The following is a 15,646-nucleotide window of genomic DNA, read 5'->3' as shown; positions in this document are numbered from 1 at the left end:
TTTGATGGGAGTATTTCTTTGTCAAAAATACTACTTCCGGTTAGTCATAAGTTTCGGCAAGTTTTTTGAGATCATGCGTCCCCTTTGACGTTAGTGGGGGCGGAATTTCCTTGTATGGGCCTTACGGAAAATTCTACCGGAAGCGCGTGAGAGAGAGAGAGGGAGAGAGAGAGCAACAGCCTACGCCCATCAAAGCGCTGGCTTGTAGGATGCTAAACAGGTGATATAACCAGTAGCTACTGACTTACCCACTGATAGGCCGGCGGTCGATCTGTATTAGCACTTTCCTCACGCGACGGGCGAATCACTTTCCTCACTGAGCGACTCACTTTCCTCACGCGGCAGGCAAATCACTTTCCTCACTGAGCGAATCACTTTCCTCACAGAGCGACTCACTTTCCTCACGCGGCGGGCGAATCACTTTCCTCACTGAGCGAATCACTTTCCTCACAGAGCGAATCACTTTCCTCACGCGGCGGGCGAATCACTTTCCTCACTGAGCGAATCACTTTCCTCACAGAGCGACTCACTTTCCTCACGCGGCGGGCGAATCACTTTCCTCACTGAGCGAATCACTTTCCTCACAGAGCGAATCACTTTCCTCACGCGGCGGGCGAATCACTTTCCTCACTGAGCGAATCACTTTCCTTACAGAGCGAATCACTTTCCTCACGCGACGGGCGAATCACTTTCCTCACAGAGCGACTCACTTTCCTCACGCGGCGGGCGAATCACTTTCCTCACTGAGCGAATCACTTTCCTCACAGAGCGAATCACTTTCCTCACGCGGCGGGCGAATCACTTTCCTCACTGAGCGAATCACTTTCCTCACAGAGCGAATCACTTTCCTCACGCGGCGGGCGAATCACTTTCCTCACTGAGCGAATCACTTTCCTCACAGAGCGAATCACTTTCCTCACAGAGCGACTCACTTTCCTCACTGCAGCGCGCTGCTGCACACGTCATTATTTAGCTCCGCTCACATGACACGCCCCCACCCGCTCGGCTTTTTTCGGAAAGACTCGGAACAGCGCATCTTTCTTATATAATTATAAAAAAAATAAAGACTTTTCGGAGATATGCAGGATGCAATGCTACTCTATAGGTACTCAAGATTGACATGACACTGACTGAAACTGAGTGTTTCACCCCCCCTTTAAAGGAACTGTATGTTAGAAATGTATTTCAATTAATCATAAAATTGCATAAAGAAATTGATACTTTTGTTCACCAGCGATGTATTGTTACATTTTAATTCAAGACACATTAAATTTAAATCAAGTGACATGTTACTTTAGCAGCAAATATTGGGAGTGTGTGTGTGTATATATATATATATATATATACACATATACACACTCCCAATATTTGCTTTTAAAATAATATATATATATATATATATATATATATATATATATATATATATATATATATATATATATATATATATATATATTATGCATGATATTATTGTTCAAATAAATGATAGTGAGCATTTTGAGTGCATTTTCAAAAATCATTTCAAAATCATTTTCAAAAAATATTACAGATAAACTTTTGAACGGATGTATTTAATATATTAAAGCTGCAGTCTGTAACTTTTTGCACTCTTGTGGTTAATAAACAGAACTGCATGCATCTTGCGGAAGAACATTGCCCTCTGTTTATGTCTATGGCGGATCACGCAGGGACTGTGCTCCTCCACAGTGGTACCTACCAGTCTGGCCTAAAATAGTCCCAATATAAATACGTATTATAAGTGCACTATAATGATTCAGGGTAAGACAAAAACACGGTTTGGAAATAGGATTTATGTTGTACATTCACATTATATAATTTTTGTAAATCTTGAACACAACAAAAGTTGCAGACAGCAGCTTTAAATATGATGTGCCTTTTTTGAGGATATTACACCAACATGACTGTAAATGGGACAATGAGCATCTTAAATGGACAGCTTTAAATAAGCCTTCGTTAGCAGATTCCTGTGTCTTCCTGCACGGTGCCCTAGTTTCCTATTGAAGCGTTTTTTTTTGGGGGGGGGGACCACCAGGAACAATAGCTGGAAGCAGTGGGTCATGTTCCCCTTTCCTCTGCTCAAAAAGACTAGTATGAAACATTCTCCTGTGGTCTTCTTCTTAATCTCATATGGATGGTCTTATAAATCATAACAAGATGCAGAAATAGCCCAGCTGTTTGGATTTCAGACCTAATTATGCCTAATTAGGTATCATCCTCATTAATCAGCTGTGGGTCTCCAAAGAAAATGCACCATATAATACACAAATTACACATCTCAATTAATATCACTAATTTGTACACATTATGAACCATATGAAATGGTATTATTTGAAACGAATAATTACCAAGCTTCAGTAATTAGTATATATTTTGCGTGATTCTAAAATGGGATTTAAGTGGCATGTTCACATTTACAAGCAAGCATCGCTCTGTTGACGTGATTTTTTAATTTTATGGCGTGTACTTTTCCAAGTAATTCATAATAAGTGGTTTATTGTGCTCATCTCATCTGTAGATGTTGTGGATGGGAAAATTACCAGTGCTGCTCATAAAAATAAATCCAGGACTTTCCTCCCACAATATTTAACTTTCATGAATGGGTGTTTTCCCTGATGGTGCTTTTTCAAGTTAGGGCCATTGCAGCAGATGCCCAGAAGAAGAACGATGCAAATAAAAAAGTTACCCTTGCAAATGTATTGTGGTAATACCATGTGAAAATGGTTGATATGATATTTGACAAGTAAATGTAAGCTCATACTACAGGACTGTAAGGCAGTCCCGACCAACAGCAAAACAAACAAAAAATTCACGTGTGAAATTCACGTTGGTTATTGCGAGATTAATCCATCTATACCATCTGCAGAGTGATCGGCTTGATTAGTTTCACGTTGTTGTTGAATTGCACACACTATAATATCAAACAATATCTGAAAATATGGCAGAGACTGGTCGAGACTGGATCAGATGTCAGATGCTCTTACTTAAAGGGGTACTTCAGTGCTGGGAAGATGAATCTGTATTTAAACTGGGTCATTAATGTAGTAGAAATGTGAAAAAAAAAATTTATTTGGTGCCTTCTAGACTGAGAAAAGACAGAATTTTGCACTTTGCTCCGTACCTCTCCTTTTACATGAATGCCCACAGCTGCCCATGCTGAACTGCACTCTTTAGCCTCTGGCCAAAAAATCCTCAGATGATGCAAAACAACGATTTACCAGAACACTCTCTCTCTTCAGACCTAAAGCAGAAACCACTCACACTATGTGTCGACATAATTAGTATCTCTCTCTCTCTCTCTCTCTCTCTCTCTCTCTCTCTCTCTCTCTCTCTCTCTCTCTCTCTCTCAATTTTTTTTTGAGAAAGAGTTAAAATCTCTTTCTCTGCCGCGGTCTGCACTTTCTGCCATCTTCACTGCAAGACGCGTCAACTCTCAAAGTTGACAGCCACGCCTCTACTACCGTGGTGGGGTTTTTCCACATTTTTTTTTTCTTCCATTTTTATTTTTAATTTTTTTAATTTGAATATTAATTTTCACCTTCGAAATTCATTTTTTAAAAATTATGCGAATATATATTCGAATTTAGAATATTTGTTGACAGCCCTAGTTTCTACTGATACAAAGCTATATGCTAATCACTGAAGTAACCCTTGAATGAGTATAGGCGATCCAGGGGTTTTGCCTCTAAAATAATATTGAGTTTATTACTGGTACTAAACAATAAACTATTTTTTAATCCAGCAGGATTTTTAATACTAATTTAAAATATATCTATGGTGCTTTACGGTGAATTTATTAAGAAATGTGCCTTATGGATTACCATTACAATTGTCTGAATATTGTATTAAAATATAGTGTTAATTTTAAAATGAAATGCTTTGGAACTAGCATAATAAAAGGCACCGATCAGGCATAACATTATGACCTAATAATGTGTTGGTGCCCCTTTTGCTGCCATTACAGCCCTGACCCATCAAGGCATGGACTCCATTATTCTTGCCCATTTTTCCTGCTTCTAAAAGCTGCAACATACTACGCAAGGACAGAGAAAAAAGTTCTTTCTCCCAGGGCTGCAAGAACAAAATGACATAATTTTGTTCTCGCAGCCCTGGTTTGGGAGTTCTCGCAGCTTGTTCTCGACACATCGCCTGAGCAGAACTTTTTTCTTGCGGGTGTCCAAGAACTATTGTGTGATTGGTCAGACATTTAAAGTGGGCGTGGTTAATGCGGAGAATCAGATGATCGGCACCTGCTTTTCTCGTGAAGTATGGAATGTACTGGCCAGAACGAACTTTGCTCTTGTTCTTGCCACCTCGAGAAAACAAACAAATTTCTTTGTTCTTGCACAGCATGTTCCAAGCTTAACACATCAACTTTGAGAACAAAATGTTCACTTATATCCAATATATCCCACCCGCTAACAAGTGCCGTGATGAAGAGATAATCAGTGTTATTCACTTTACCTGCCACCTGTGATCTGTGTATATTTGTACTGTATAATTTATGTATCATGATCCAAATGAAAGTTAAAATAAATACCTGTGCTCATGTTGATGGTTCAGCTTCTTCATAATAGCTTTGTTTCTCCACAGGTGGTGCCAGCTTGTCTGTGGGCGTCTTGTGGTGTACCTGAGGGAGGCGATTCGATATGGCAGCCAATAAGAGTAAGGGTCAGAGCTCCCTCGTCCTGCACAAGGTCATTATGGTGGGCAGTGGAGGCGTAGGAAAGTCCGCCCTCACACTTCAGTTTATGTATGATGAGGTAAGTCAAGTTTGTCAACAGACTGTATGTTGTACAAAATCTGGTAGATGCAGGAGACTACTTGGTCTATAAGTGTGACAAATGAAGTGAGCTGCTACTTGCTAGTCTTCAAGAGGGTTTGTTTACTTTACCAGAGATATTGGTATTTTTTTCTTCTTTAGTTTGTTGAAGATTATGAGCCCACAAAGGCCGACAGCTACAGGAAGAAAGTGGTGTTGGACGGAGAAGAGGTGCAGATTGACATTTTGGACACAGCTGGGCAGGAAGACTACGCGGCCATCCGAGACAACTATTTCCGTAGCGGAGAGGGTTTCCTGTTGGTGTTCTCCATAACCGAGCACGAGTCTTTCACAGCCACAGCAGAATTCAGGTCAGTAGTATTGCACCATTCTAGCTACTTAAATTGTAAGCTAGTGTAATCAGAAAATTGGATCTCCCATTGTGGCCTAGTATAGTCGGAAAATAGGATCACTCAACATTAAGTGTATCAGTGTGTGTTTGCAGGGAACAGATCCTGCGGGTTAAAGCTGAGGAGGATAAGATTCCACTGCTTTTGGTTGGAAATAAGTCGGACCTTGAGGATCGGAGGAAGGTTTCAGTGGACGAGGCCAGAGGAAAAGCAGAAGAATGGGGTGTGCAGTATGTAGAGACTTCTGCCAAGACACGAGCCAATGTGGACAAGGTAACTTTGTTTTTTTCCCCCGGAATTTTGATGCTTAATTTAAACATTTAATCAGAGGTGGACAAAGTACACAACTTCATTACTTGAGTAAAAGTAAAAGTACTCCTGGTCAAATATTACTCAGTTACAAGTGAAAGTTGTACAAATAGATTTTTACTCAAGTAAAAGTACAGAAGTATTTGTTTTCAAAAGTACTTAAGTATAAAAGTACATTTCCTTTTTTCTGCCAATGCATTATTTTATTATTGTTGTATAAATGCACACTGTCATCATGGTTTAAGCCAGTCAGTGATGCTCCATCTGACATACTAGCATACGACTAACTTAAACTAATTTAAATACTTGTATATAAGTTACAAAGCTCTTTACAAAGCTGCTGTCACTTTCAGGCCGAATGCACAGATCCAATACACTGATACACATCTGATATTCTCCCAACTTTACTCTTCTCTTTCTCCCAGATGTTTATATTTTTAATATTTTATAAGACATGCACCAAGTGTATGCCACCTAAACTAATCTTGATTTTTTTTAAAAACTGAAACGTACTTTCAAAGTATGGCTATGGGTGCACACACTTGTGCCTAAGAACCGTCTTCTTCCATTTTGCTATGAACTGATCAGTGTTAAAACAAAAGTTGGGTAAATGTATATGACCCTATAAGAGTGATTCCTGATAGACTGTCTGAAACAACAACACCAAAAAAAACCTTTTAAAGATGGAAAAAAATCATCCTCCGACTTTCAGAGCTGCTACAGAAACGACTTTCGACTTTGATAGAAATGTAGTGGAGTAAAAAGTACGATATTTGTCTTTAAAATGTAGTGAAGTAAAAGTAAAAGTATCCTGAAAAATTTATACTCCAGTAAAGTACAGATACTCAAAAAGTGTACTTAAGTACAGTACTCAAGTAAATGTACTTAGTTACTGTCCACCTCTGCATTTAATGTCAGTTTTAATGTTAGAAGTTTACATACCCCTTGCAGAATCAGCAAAAATGTTAATGATTTTAACAAAATAAGATGGATTATACTAAATTCATGTTCATTTTTTATTTAGTACTGTCCTGAAAATGATTTTTTACATAAAATGTATTTACATATGTTCAGGGGGCGTATTACAGAAACATCTCGACTTTAGAATCCCATCTTATCTGTTTGGTAACCATGGCAATTTCAGTTAGGACCGCATTTAGGACAAAAGCTTACAGAAGGACATTTATTAAATGCATAATCTTATCTTAACTATGGATAGGATTTTACAGTAGTACAGTAGTATTACAGAAGCATCCTAACTTGACAAAAAAATCCTAAATGCTGTCTTAACTTCAAGACAACCCCACTGGTGTCCTAACTTCAAACCTTTTTGAAATCCATCGGTAAAAATCACATTAAAAATACCTTTTCTGAGAGAGCGTTACATTTCATGAATTATATAAGATGAACTTGAAGAGCAGCGATGTTTGATGGTCGAGATACTTTTGGAGGACCCAGAGGATGTGCAGTGCTTTGATGATAAAATACTTAATTACAGTAATCAGTAACAGTTAATTATTAGTAAATAATTACAGACTGTCACGACACATGATTTTGCAGTTAGTTAAAAAATCGTGACCAAAATGACTAACGACTTACTTTTTATTTATGTTTTATTTATTTTACAAAAGGCGATTTAATTAAAAAAAAAAAAAATTCTGACTCACTGAAATTAAAAGCATGCCATTGTTTCTCCATTTTGATTTTAAGTTTACCTCAGAACAGACCTAACAGTTTATCACTGAACTCTATGGAGCGGTTTAAGATTTGCATATAAGATGAGATTTTGTAAGATAAGAATCCTAGCCTGACATGCCAGACCCACATCAAGATGTTTGGTCTGGAAACTCACCATAGACAGGGCTCAATCCGAGGGGCGGGATAAACGGTTGTCTTTCAAACTCCCTCTGCACGCGATTGGATAGCGCTACAACCAACCAGAGTAATGAAGGTGAAGCGGAGCTCTTTGACAGATTAAAGTTTCGCCGTTTCCGGTCAGCAAAACTCAGAACACATCTTCCCTTTTTAATAATGACTTCAGTGCCGTTGTTTATTTTCTCAGAGAAAAGCTTAACTCCAAGTCTTCCAGAGTCGCGGTCAAAGCTGATTCGAAAGACCGCCGTTCGCCAGTTTCTGTGTTTAGAACTCGGCCAACTCGGCCATCATTATGTTAAGCCCCGCCCACCGACTCTATACATGATTTGATTGGCCCGACCAGAGTTTGGCTTTTACAGCTCAGAAGTGTTTAGAGAGTTGCTAGACGACACTCGCGGCAAATTAGATTTGCTGCCGCTAGGGTGTGTCTAGATTTCCAGGCTAAAAGAATCCTAAATCAAGTCAAGATTTGCTTCTGTAATACAAAATTGTGAAAAATCCTAAATTAACTTATCATATCTGAAATTAAGACCTAAGATAGACAGTTTCCCTTGCTTGTCCTGAGCAGTTAAACTGCCCAATGTTCTTCCAAAGAATCATTCAGGTCCTGCCAAATCTTCAGTTTTTCAGCATCTTTTGCATATTTGAACCCTTTCCAGCAGCGATTTTATGAAACTAATCTTTTCTCACTGAGGGACAAAAAAAAAAAAAAAAGGTTCAAACATTAACTGATGCTCCAGAAGGAAACACTATGCATTAAGTCCCGGGGGGTGGAAATCTTTAGAATTTGAAGATCAAGGTAAATTGTACTTAATTTTTCTTCCGGGAAACATGCAAGTATTTTCTGTTGCTTCTGAAGGGCATTGATAGATTTAAAAAAAATGATATTCAAACTAAATATGAATAAATTGGACGACATCATCCTGTTCAAACGTTTTTTTCACCCTCCGGCTCTAAATGCTTTTACTTGAAAAACTTGATAGATGCCTTGAATGCAGAAATATGATGGTGGCTGCCGTTTACTAAACATATCAGAATCCAATTTTGGATTATTTTATGCATAATGCAGTCTCTGATGGAACTATTCCATCAATATGTAGTGCGACCAATTCACAGTGTGACCAATTCACACGGCTAGAGCAAAAAGTACAAAGTCTTTTTTTTTCTTTAATTCTATTGGTTGTTGGTCTTTAAAACATTTTTTTTTTTGTACCTCACTATGATTTCGGTTTCTTTTTTTGTTGTTGTAAATTCTATTGCAAACTTGCTTTTTGTTAAAAAATATTTATTTCACTAGTAGTATTCATTTAACAATAACAATTTGAACAATAGTCTTTTTCCCTTTAATCTAAATGTTTTTTTTATTTATTTAATACATATTTTTAACAGGGTTTTTTTTATTTTATTTTTATGATAGTTTTCATTTTCATATAATCTAGTCATACTGTGCAATAATGAACCCTTTGTTTCTCCAAAGGTATTTTTTGATCTAATGAGGGAAGTCCGTGCTAAAAAGATGTCAGAAAATAAGGACAAAAACGGGAAGGGAAAAAATAAGAAGAATAAGAAGAGCTTCAAAGAGCGATGCTGTTTACTTTGAACTACACTTGGACTTTTCCTCACCAAATCTACTCAATTCTGTGGGGAAACTCCATAAGAAAGCTTTTTTCTTTATTAAAATAAAAACTTGATCTGTAAGGTTTTGTACTGGCCAAGGTAAGCCTTTATCACAGTGTTTTATTTGCTTACTTCATTTCAAATAACTAAATTGAATGGTATTGCATACATTTTAATGGACGACGACCACTATATGGTTAAAGCTACTGGTTAAAGAAGACTGTGGCACTTTAGGACTTTGTCAAATGTAGTTGGCCAACATGAGCCCAACACTAACTTTATAATATCTTTCCCTTCACAGTTTTTAGGAGGCAAAGTTATCTTATTAATTTTTTAGTGAACACCTTTAGAGTATTTTTGTGTTAGTTTTTTTTTTTTTTTTTTTTATCTAACCATTTTTATTTCGACACCTGTTGACACCATCATGGTATAGAGAGCAAGAAATGTTTTTGTGGATGAAGATGTCATAGTACTGTGATCTTCAACTTCAAACTGTCTATGAATGACGCCATTGAAAAGCACACGTGGTACTGAGGACAGAATGCCGAAGCGTGTATTATTAGCGCCCCCTGGTGGTTCAAAAGTATATCTTTCAGGAAGTCCTCACGCCTAACTGCAAGTTACTAACATGTGAACTGATCTGCCTTTATGCTTGTGTTTTATTGAAATATTTTTGTAGAACTTGTTACATTGCCACCACTTATGAGAAGAATGTATTCTGTGTGAAAATGTGCCAAGAAGCATCATGACATTTTCAGACTGAACGCAAGATGCATTTTATTTAGTGTTTGTTTAGCACTCTGATCTTGGAGCTGCGGTTTCACCAGTCATTTAAAACCGCTTTTATACAAATATCACCTAACCTAGACTGCAATTTGTATTGTAGATTTCCTCTGCTTTAGAAGAAAAATGTCAAGTATGTTGCCAAATAAACATTTCCTCCTTTGTATGACTTGTTCTTTACTTTAAAGATTTAAAGAATTTGGTAGAAAATGTTTCCAAGAATGTTTAAATCCACAGAAATAAGCAATTTTAACCAGGACATGGAGCGTGTCTATGCGTCACCTATCAATGAAATCGTACCTGCGTTACCCTCGATTCCCTGTTTAATTAGTAAAACATTGAAATGCCAAGAACGCTTTATTAGACAGGTGAGCAACAGGATACATTCATTGACAGAAAACTAATTAAATGTGCACTATGTAGTATTTCTGCAGTAAAATATCCAAAAACCACTAGGCCGGTCTTATATATTTTGTTCAGTTGAGTACCTACAATATCCCAAATGTTTCCAACTATTTGTAAATTGTGAGAAAATTGCTATTTTAACTAAGGACCGGGACGTTTCAGGATAGCGTCTGAGGAAGTCGCCTGTCAATTGCGTCATATCTGCGCTACCCTCAGTTTGGGGTTTTATTTGGCAGGAGCGCTTTACTCTTAGCAGTGTGAACAAGTGAACACACGGAGTAACGTCATAACATCATTTTCAACACACTTAAATGTATCTAATATGATAAACAGAGCTGCATTACCTCATAATCATAACCGGAAGAGCGGATCAGTGCAGGCACCCGGCGACTGTGTCCAGTCCCGTCATGATAATATACATCTAGTTTACTGCAGTGTTCAACAAGTGTCTCATAGTAGCCACCGAGCAAACGCACAAACTGTTAAATGAGTAGTTTACTTTAAAATGAAAATGACCACATGATTTACTCACCTTCAAGGCATCATATACCCCTATGATGACTTTCTTCTTTCTGATGAACAGAGTTATATATACCATACATAATATACCCTGATGTGGATGCTGCACATTGGTGGTGGTTGAGGAGATTCCCCCCTTCAATGTAAAGTGCTTTGAGTGCCTTGAAAAGCGCTATATAAGTCGAACACATTATTATTATGATGTTTCCAAGCATTATGATGGCAGTGAAGTTTGAAGCTCAAAAAAGCACACCATCTTGAATGCCCTGGGGGTAAGCAGATAAACATCAAATTAATTTGGGTGAACTTTCCCTTTAAGACACTGTCTTCACATAAGGGCTGTTTATGCAACTGGCCACAGGTCTCATCCAATCAGTGCCATCAAATGAACAATATTGTTGAATATTAAGTGTCCCCAACTAAGAAAGCCAAAGGCGACAGTGGCAAGGAGCCGAACTCCTTTAGGTGACAGAATGGAGAAAAAGACCTTGGGAGAAACCAGGCTCAGTCGGGGGCCCAGTTCTCCTCTGGCCAACGAACGAACATGTTGTGATTATGATTCCAAGCTTCATCACCAGTCTGATTGTAGATGGGATCATTCAGAATATTTTATCCAGCTCCTTCTGCTTGAAAATCGGATACATCACGCCAGCATTTGAAGCTGGTTAATAACAATAGTGTTTTTTTAGGGTAATAACTAACGACTTTGCTACTGCATTATTTATTTATAATTCATTTATTAAATATTTAATTTGTTATCATTATTATAGATAATGTCATTATTATATAATTATATATCATATAATTATTATTTAAAAAAAAGTATTTGTTTATTAATAAGAATGGTGTTATTAGTAGTAGTGTTGGATCTCAAATTGATCAGCACTGTATTATCTGTTGGACTGTATAGAAAAATCAGAGAGGTAGAGAATATCAATATTTCACCCCAAGATAATAATCATGTTGGAACTGTATGTGGGTTTTCACCGCTGCATCATGGATATTCTGCTCTACCGGCAGAGAATCAGACGGACAGAGACACCTCTGCTATATCAGTAGTGCTGATGAACCACTGGATGGCAGTCGTGCTGTTTCCACAGACACTGATTCAGATTGTGCTGCTGGCAGCCATATGCAACTATTTCTGAATATATTGATCAGGATCAGTGCTTTGCATGAACAGATTCTAATGTAGGCCATTTGTTACATGTACATGGCATTTAGTAATGGCCAATAAGTACTTTAATAGAGACTACAATTAGCCATGGTTATGCATGTGTTTTCTTCTGTAATTAAGAAACATTACGTTTTGAGACCAAGGGCCCTTTTCCATTATCAGTGAGGAACCGTCCCTGCTTTTTCATGAATTGAATTTCTTTGTACATCATCTCAAGCCATTAGAGTGTTATCAGGGAAAAGCAAAGTCACAAGATTTGATATATCTCCATCCATCCATCCATCCATCCATCCATCCATCCATCCATCCATCCATCCATCCATCCATCCATCCATCCATCCATCCATCCATCCATCCATCCATCCATCCATCCATCCGATATAACAGCTTCAACTCTTCTGGGAAGGCTTTCCACAAGATTTAGAAGTGTGTTGGGAATTTTTTGACCATTCTTCTAGAAGTGCATTTGTGAGGTCAGGCACTGATGTTTGACAAGAAGTCTCCGCTCTAATTCATCCCGAAGGTGTTCTCTTGGTTTGAGGTCAGGACTCTGTGCAGGCCAGTCAAGTTCCTCCACATCAGACTCGCTCATCTATCTCTTTATGGACCTTGCTTTGTGCACCGGTGTGGAACAGAAAGGGGCCATCCTTTAACTGTTCCCACAAAGTTAGGAGCCTGAAATTGTCCAAAATGTCTTGGTATGCTGAAGCATTAAGAGTGCCTTTCACTGGAACTTAGGGGCGAAGACCAACCCCTGAAAAACAATCCCACACCATAATCCCCCCTCCAGCAAACTTCATACTTGACACAATGCAGTCAGGCAAACACCGTTCTCCTGGCAACCTCCACACCCAGACGTGTGATTAGTCACAGAGAACACATCTCCACTGCTCTAGAGTCCAGTGGCAGTGTGCTTTAGACCACTGCATCCAATGCTTTCCATTGCACTTACCTATGTAAGCCTTGGATGCAGCTGCTTGGCCATGCAACCCCATTTCATGAAGTTCTCTACACACTATTCCTGAGCTAATCTGAAGGCCACACAAAGTTTGGAGGTCTGTAGCTATTGACTCTGCAGAAAGTTGGCGACTTATGCGCACTGTGTGCCTTAGCATACACTGGACACGCTCTGTGATTTTACATGAACTACCACTTTGTGGCTAAGTGGTTGTTGCTCCCAATTGCTTCCACTTTGTTATAATACCACTAACAGATGACCGTGGAATATTTAGTAGTGAGGAAATTTCACGAATGGACTTATTGCACAGGAGGCAACCTATCACAGTACCACGCTTGAATTCACTGAGCTCCTGAGAGCGACCCATTCTTTCAAAAAATGTTTATAGAAGCAGTCTGCGTGCAGCCTAGATGCTTGATTTTATACACCTGTGGCCATAGAAGTGATTGGAACACATGAATTCAATGATTTAAAGGGGTGTCCCAATACTTTTGGAAATATATTGTGTTTCAGACATTTAAAAAATAAAAATGAACAGTATAAGATTGGCTATTATGTTTTAGACAAAGTCTCTGCTGAAGTTATTATGACGTTTTATTAGTACAAACCTATACAAAACAACAAAACATGTGGGAACATTATGAATAATAGATCATTTACTTTCTGTGTCTCAGGCTGTTTCACACCTTTAAAAGATAGTTTAGTCCTGTTTGGAAGAGAGCAGTAGTGGATGAGTGGATTTAAGATTGTATATTAAACTGTTCAAAAGGCTTCTTTCAAATGTTTTTCGGATTCACGCTTTGCACAATGGCTATTCATAAACTTTGTGTAGCTAGATGATTGATGTTGTCATCATTGTTTCAATGTCCTTAAGATATCTTGATGTTTATGACAGCTTTCCGTTGTTTATATTAAAGCAACCATTACAACAAAAGTATGTGCTGAAAACTGAGCTGAACTGATATTAGTCTCATTTTAAGACAATCTTGGGGAACATTTGTGGGTGTGGTTACAGTTCAGAGGCTGAAGCAGCCAACCAAATGTCTCAAGAAGTCTCCCTCTAGGCATTTTTTATAGTTCTCTGTGAGTTTATGTACCCATATCACCGCTATGAAGCCCAACGCCAGCGAACCTTTAAAAATAAGATAATAGAGGGATATTTTCCTTCTCATATTTAGCACATAAGCATCCTGCTACTCCCCTCCTCCACTCCATTGCTTCTGTCTTCTAAAAAGAATATTTCTATGATTGATCTTTCTTTTTTTATGTAATGATTTCTGACTAAATCTGAGTTGCAAGAAAGCAAAGAGGTCAGCCGCCGATTTCCATCTATCCGCAGGTAGACACTAATAAGGCACATGACATTTTCCCTGATACGATTACTCTGTCACTGTGGATCTGTTGCGCTGCTCTTATATTCACTCGAGTGTTTGTATTAGACTCTTATTAAAAAATTCAGCTTTTTGTGTTGAGGATTATTGCAGCCATATTTTTCTGTAAAGAAAGCAATACCCTTTGCTAATATCTCTAGGCTGAATATTCCATCTCCGGTTTCTTCGCTGAACAATACTTCAAATAAATCTTAAAGCTATTATTTCACAGGCTGCAAATTGCTCATCTTAGACGAGAACTGATAAATGCCACACTCCACTCCACGGTCTGAGGAAATCACAGAGATTCAGAGGCACCGCACTGATTGGGCTGTTTATTTGCACATGATGTCTGCATTGTTTGAAAGAAATTATACAAAGCAGTTAATTGAGAAGTACCCTAACATCTTTCTTATCTATCCATCCATCCAATCGATTCTTTCTATCAGTTGTTAACTTTATTTATAAGTTGTTCTCCAGCCAGCCATCCATCCTTTCTATCTGTTCTTACTATCGATTGTTCTCAATCTATCCATTCATCTATTCTTTATATCATTATCTATCATCCATCCATTTATCTTTTCTATCTGTTCTTTCTATCAATTGTTCTCCATCCACCAATCCATTCATCTATTCTTTCTTTGAATTATCTATCTATCTATCTATCTATCTATCTATCTATCTATCTATCTATCTATCTATCTATCTATCTATCTATCTATCTATCTATCTATCTCTATCTATCTATCTATCTATCTATCTATCTATCTATCTATCTATCTATCTATCTATTCCATCCAATCTATTCTTTCTATCAGTTGTTACATTTATTTAAGTTGTTCTCCATCCATCCATCCATCCATCCATCCATCCATCTATTCTTTCTATTAATTATCTAGCCATCCATCCATCCATCCATCCATCCATCCATCCATCCATCCATCCATCCATCCATCCATCCATCCATCCATCCATCCAATCTATTCTTTTTATCAGTTAACTTTATCAACTGTTCTCCATCCGGCTATCCATCCATCTTTTCTATTGATTATTATCTATAATCCCATCCACCCTTTCCATCTTTTCTTTCTATTGATTATTATCTATCATCCATCCTTTCTGTCTGTTCTTTCTATCAATTGTTCTCCATCCATTCATCTATTCTTTCTATCAGTTGTTAACTTTATCAATTGTTCTCCATCCATCCATCTTATCTGTTCTTTCTATCAATTTTTATTTATCATCCATCCATCCTTTCTATATATTCTTTCTATCAATTGTTCTCCATCTACCCACCCACGCATCTATTCTTTCTATGAACTATCATCTATCCATTGATCCGATCTATTTTCTCAGCTGTTAACTATTTATCAATTGTTCTCCATCCATCCATCCATCCATCCATCCATCCATCCTTTCTATCAATTGTTCTCCATCCACCCA

At 37.9% G+C, this 15,646-nt stretch overlaps 1 protein-coding gene across 3 annotated transcripts in view; it reads left to right on the top strand.

Annotated features, from left to right (window-relative positions):
* Positions 1 to 9,940, top strand: part of ralba (v-ral simian leukemia viral oncogene homolog Ba (ras related)) — a 146,542-nt gene extending 136,602 nt beyond the window's left edge. For all 3 annotated transcript variants that reach the window (XM_067444233.1, XM_067444232.1, XM_067444231.1), the window contains 4 exons: positions 4,612 to 4,781; positions 4,943 to 5,151; positions 5,286 to 5,463; positions 8,852 to 9,940. In XM_067444233.1, the coding sequence (XP_067300334.1) occupies positions 4,668 to 4,781; positions 4,943 to 5,151; positions 5,286 to 5,463; positions 8,852 to 8,974 (624 nt within the window). In that variant the 5' untranslated portion in view covers positions 4,612 to 4,667 and the 3' untranslated portion in view covers positions 8,975 to 9,940. The remainder of the gene's footprint in view (positions 1 to 4,611; positions 4,782 to 4,942; positions 5,152 to 5,285; positions 5,464 to 8,851) is intronic.
* The last annotated feature ends 5,706 nt before the right edge of the window (positions 9,941 to 15,646 follow it).

This window comes from Pseudorasbora parva, chromosome 5 (assembly GCF_024679245.1).
Source record: "Pseudorasbora parva isolate DD20220531a chromosome 5, ASM2467924v1, whole genome shotgun sequence".
Taxonomy (NCBI): Eukaryota; Metazoa; Chordata; class Actinopteri; order Cypriniformes; family Gobionidae; genus Pseudorasbora; species Pseudorasbora parva.
The sequence above is the reverse complement of the archived record's forward strand: the minus strand, read 5'-3'. Positions and strand labels throughout refer to the sequence as shown.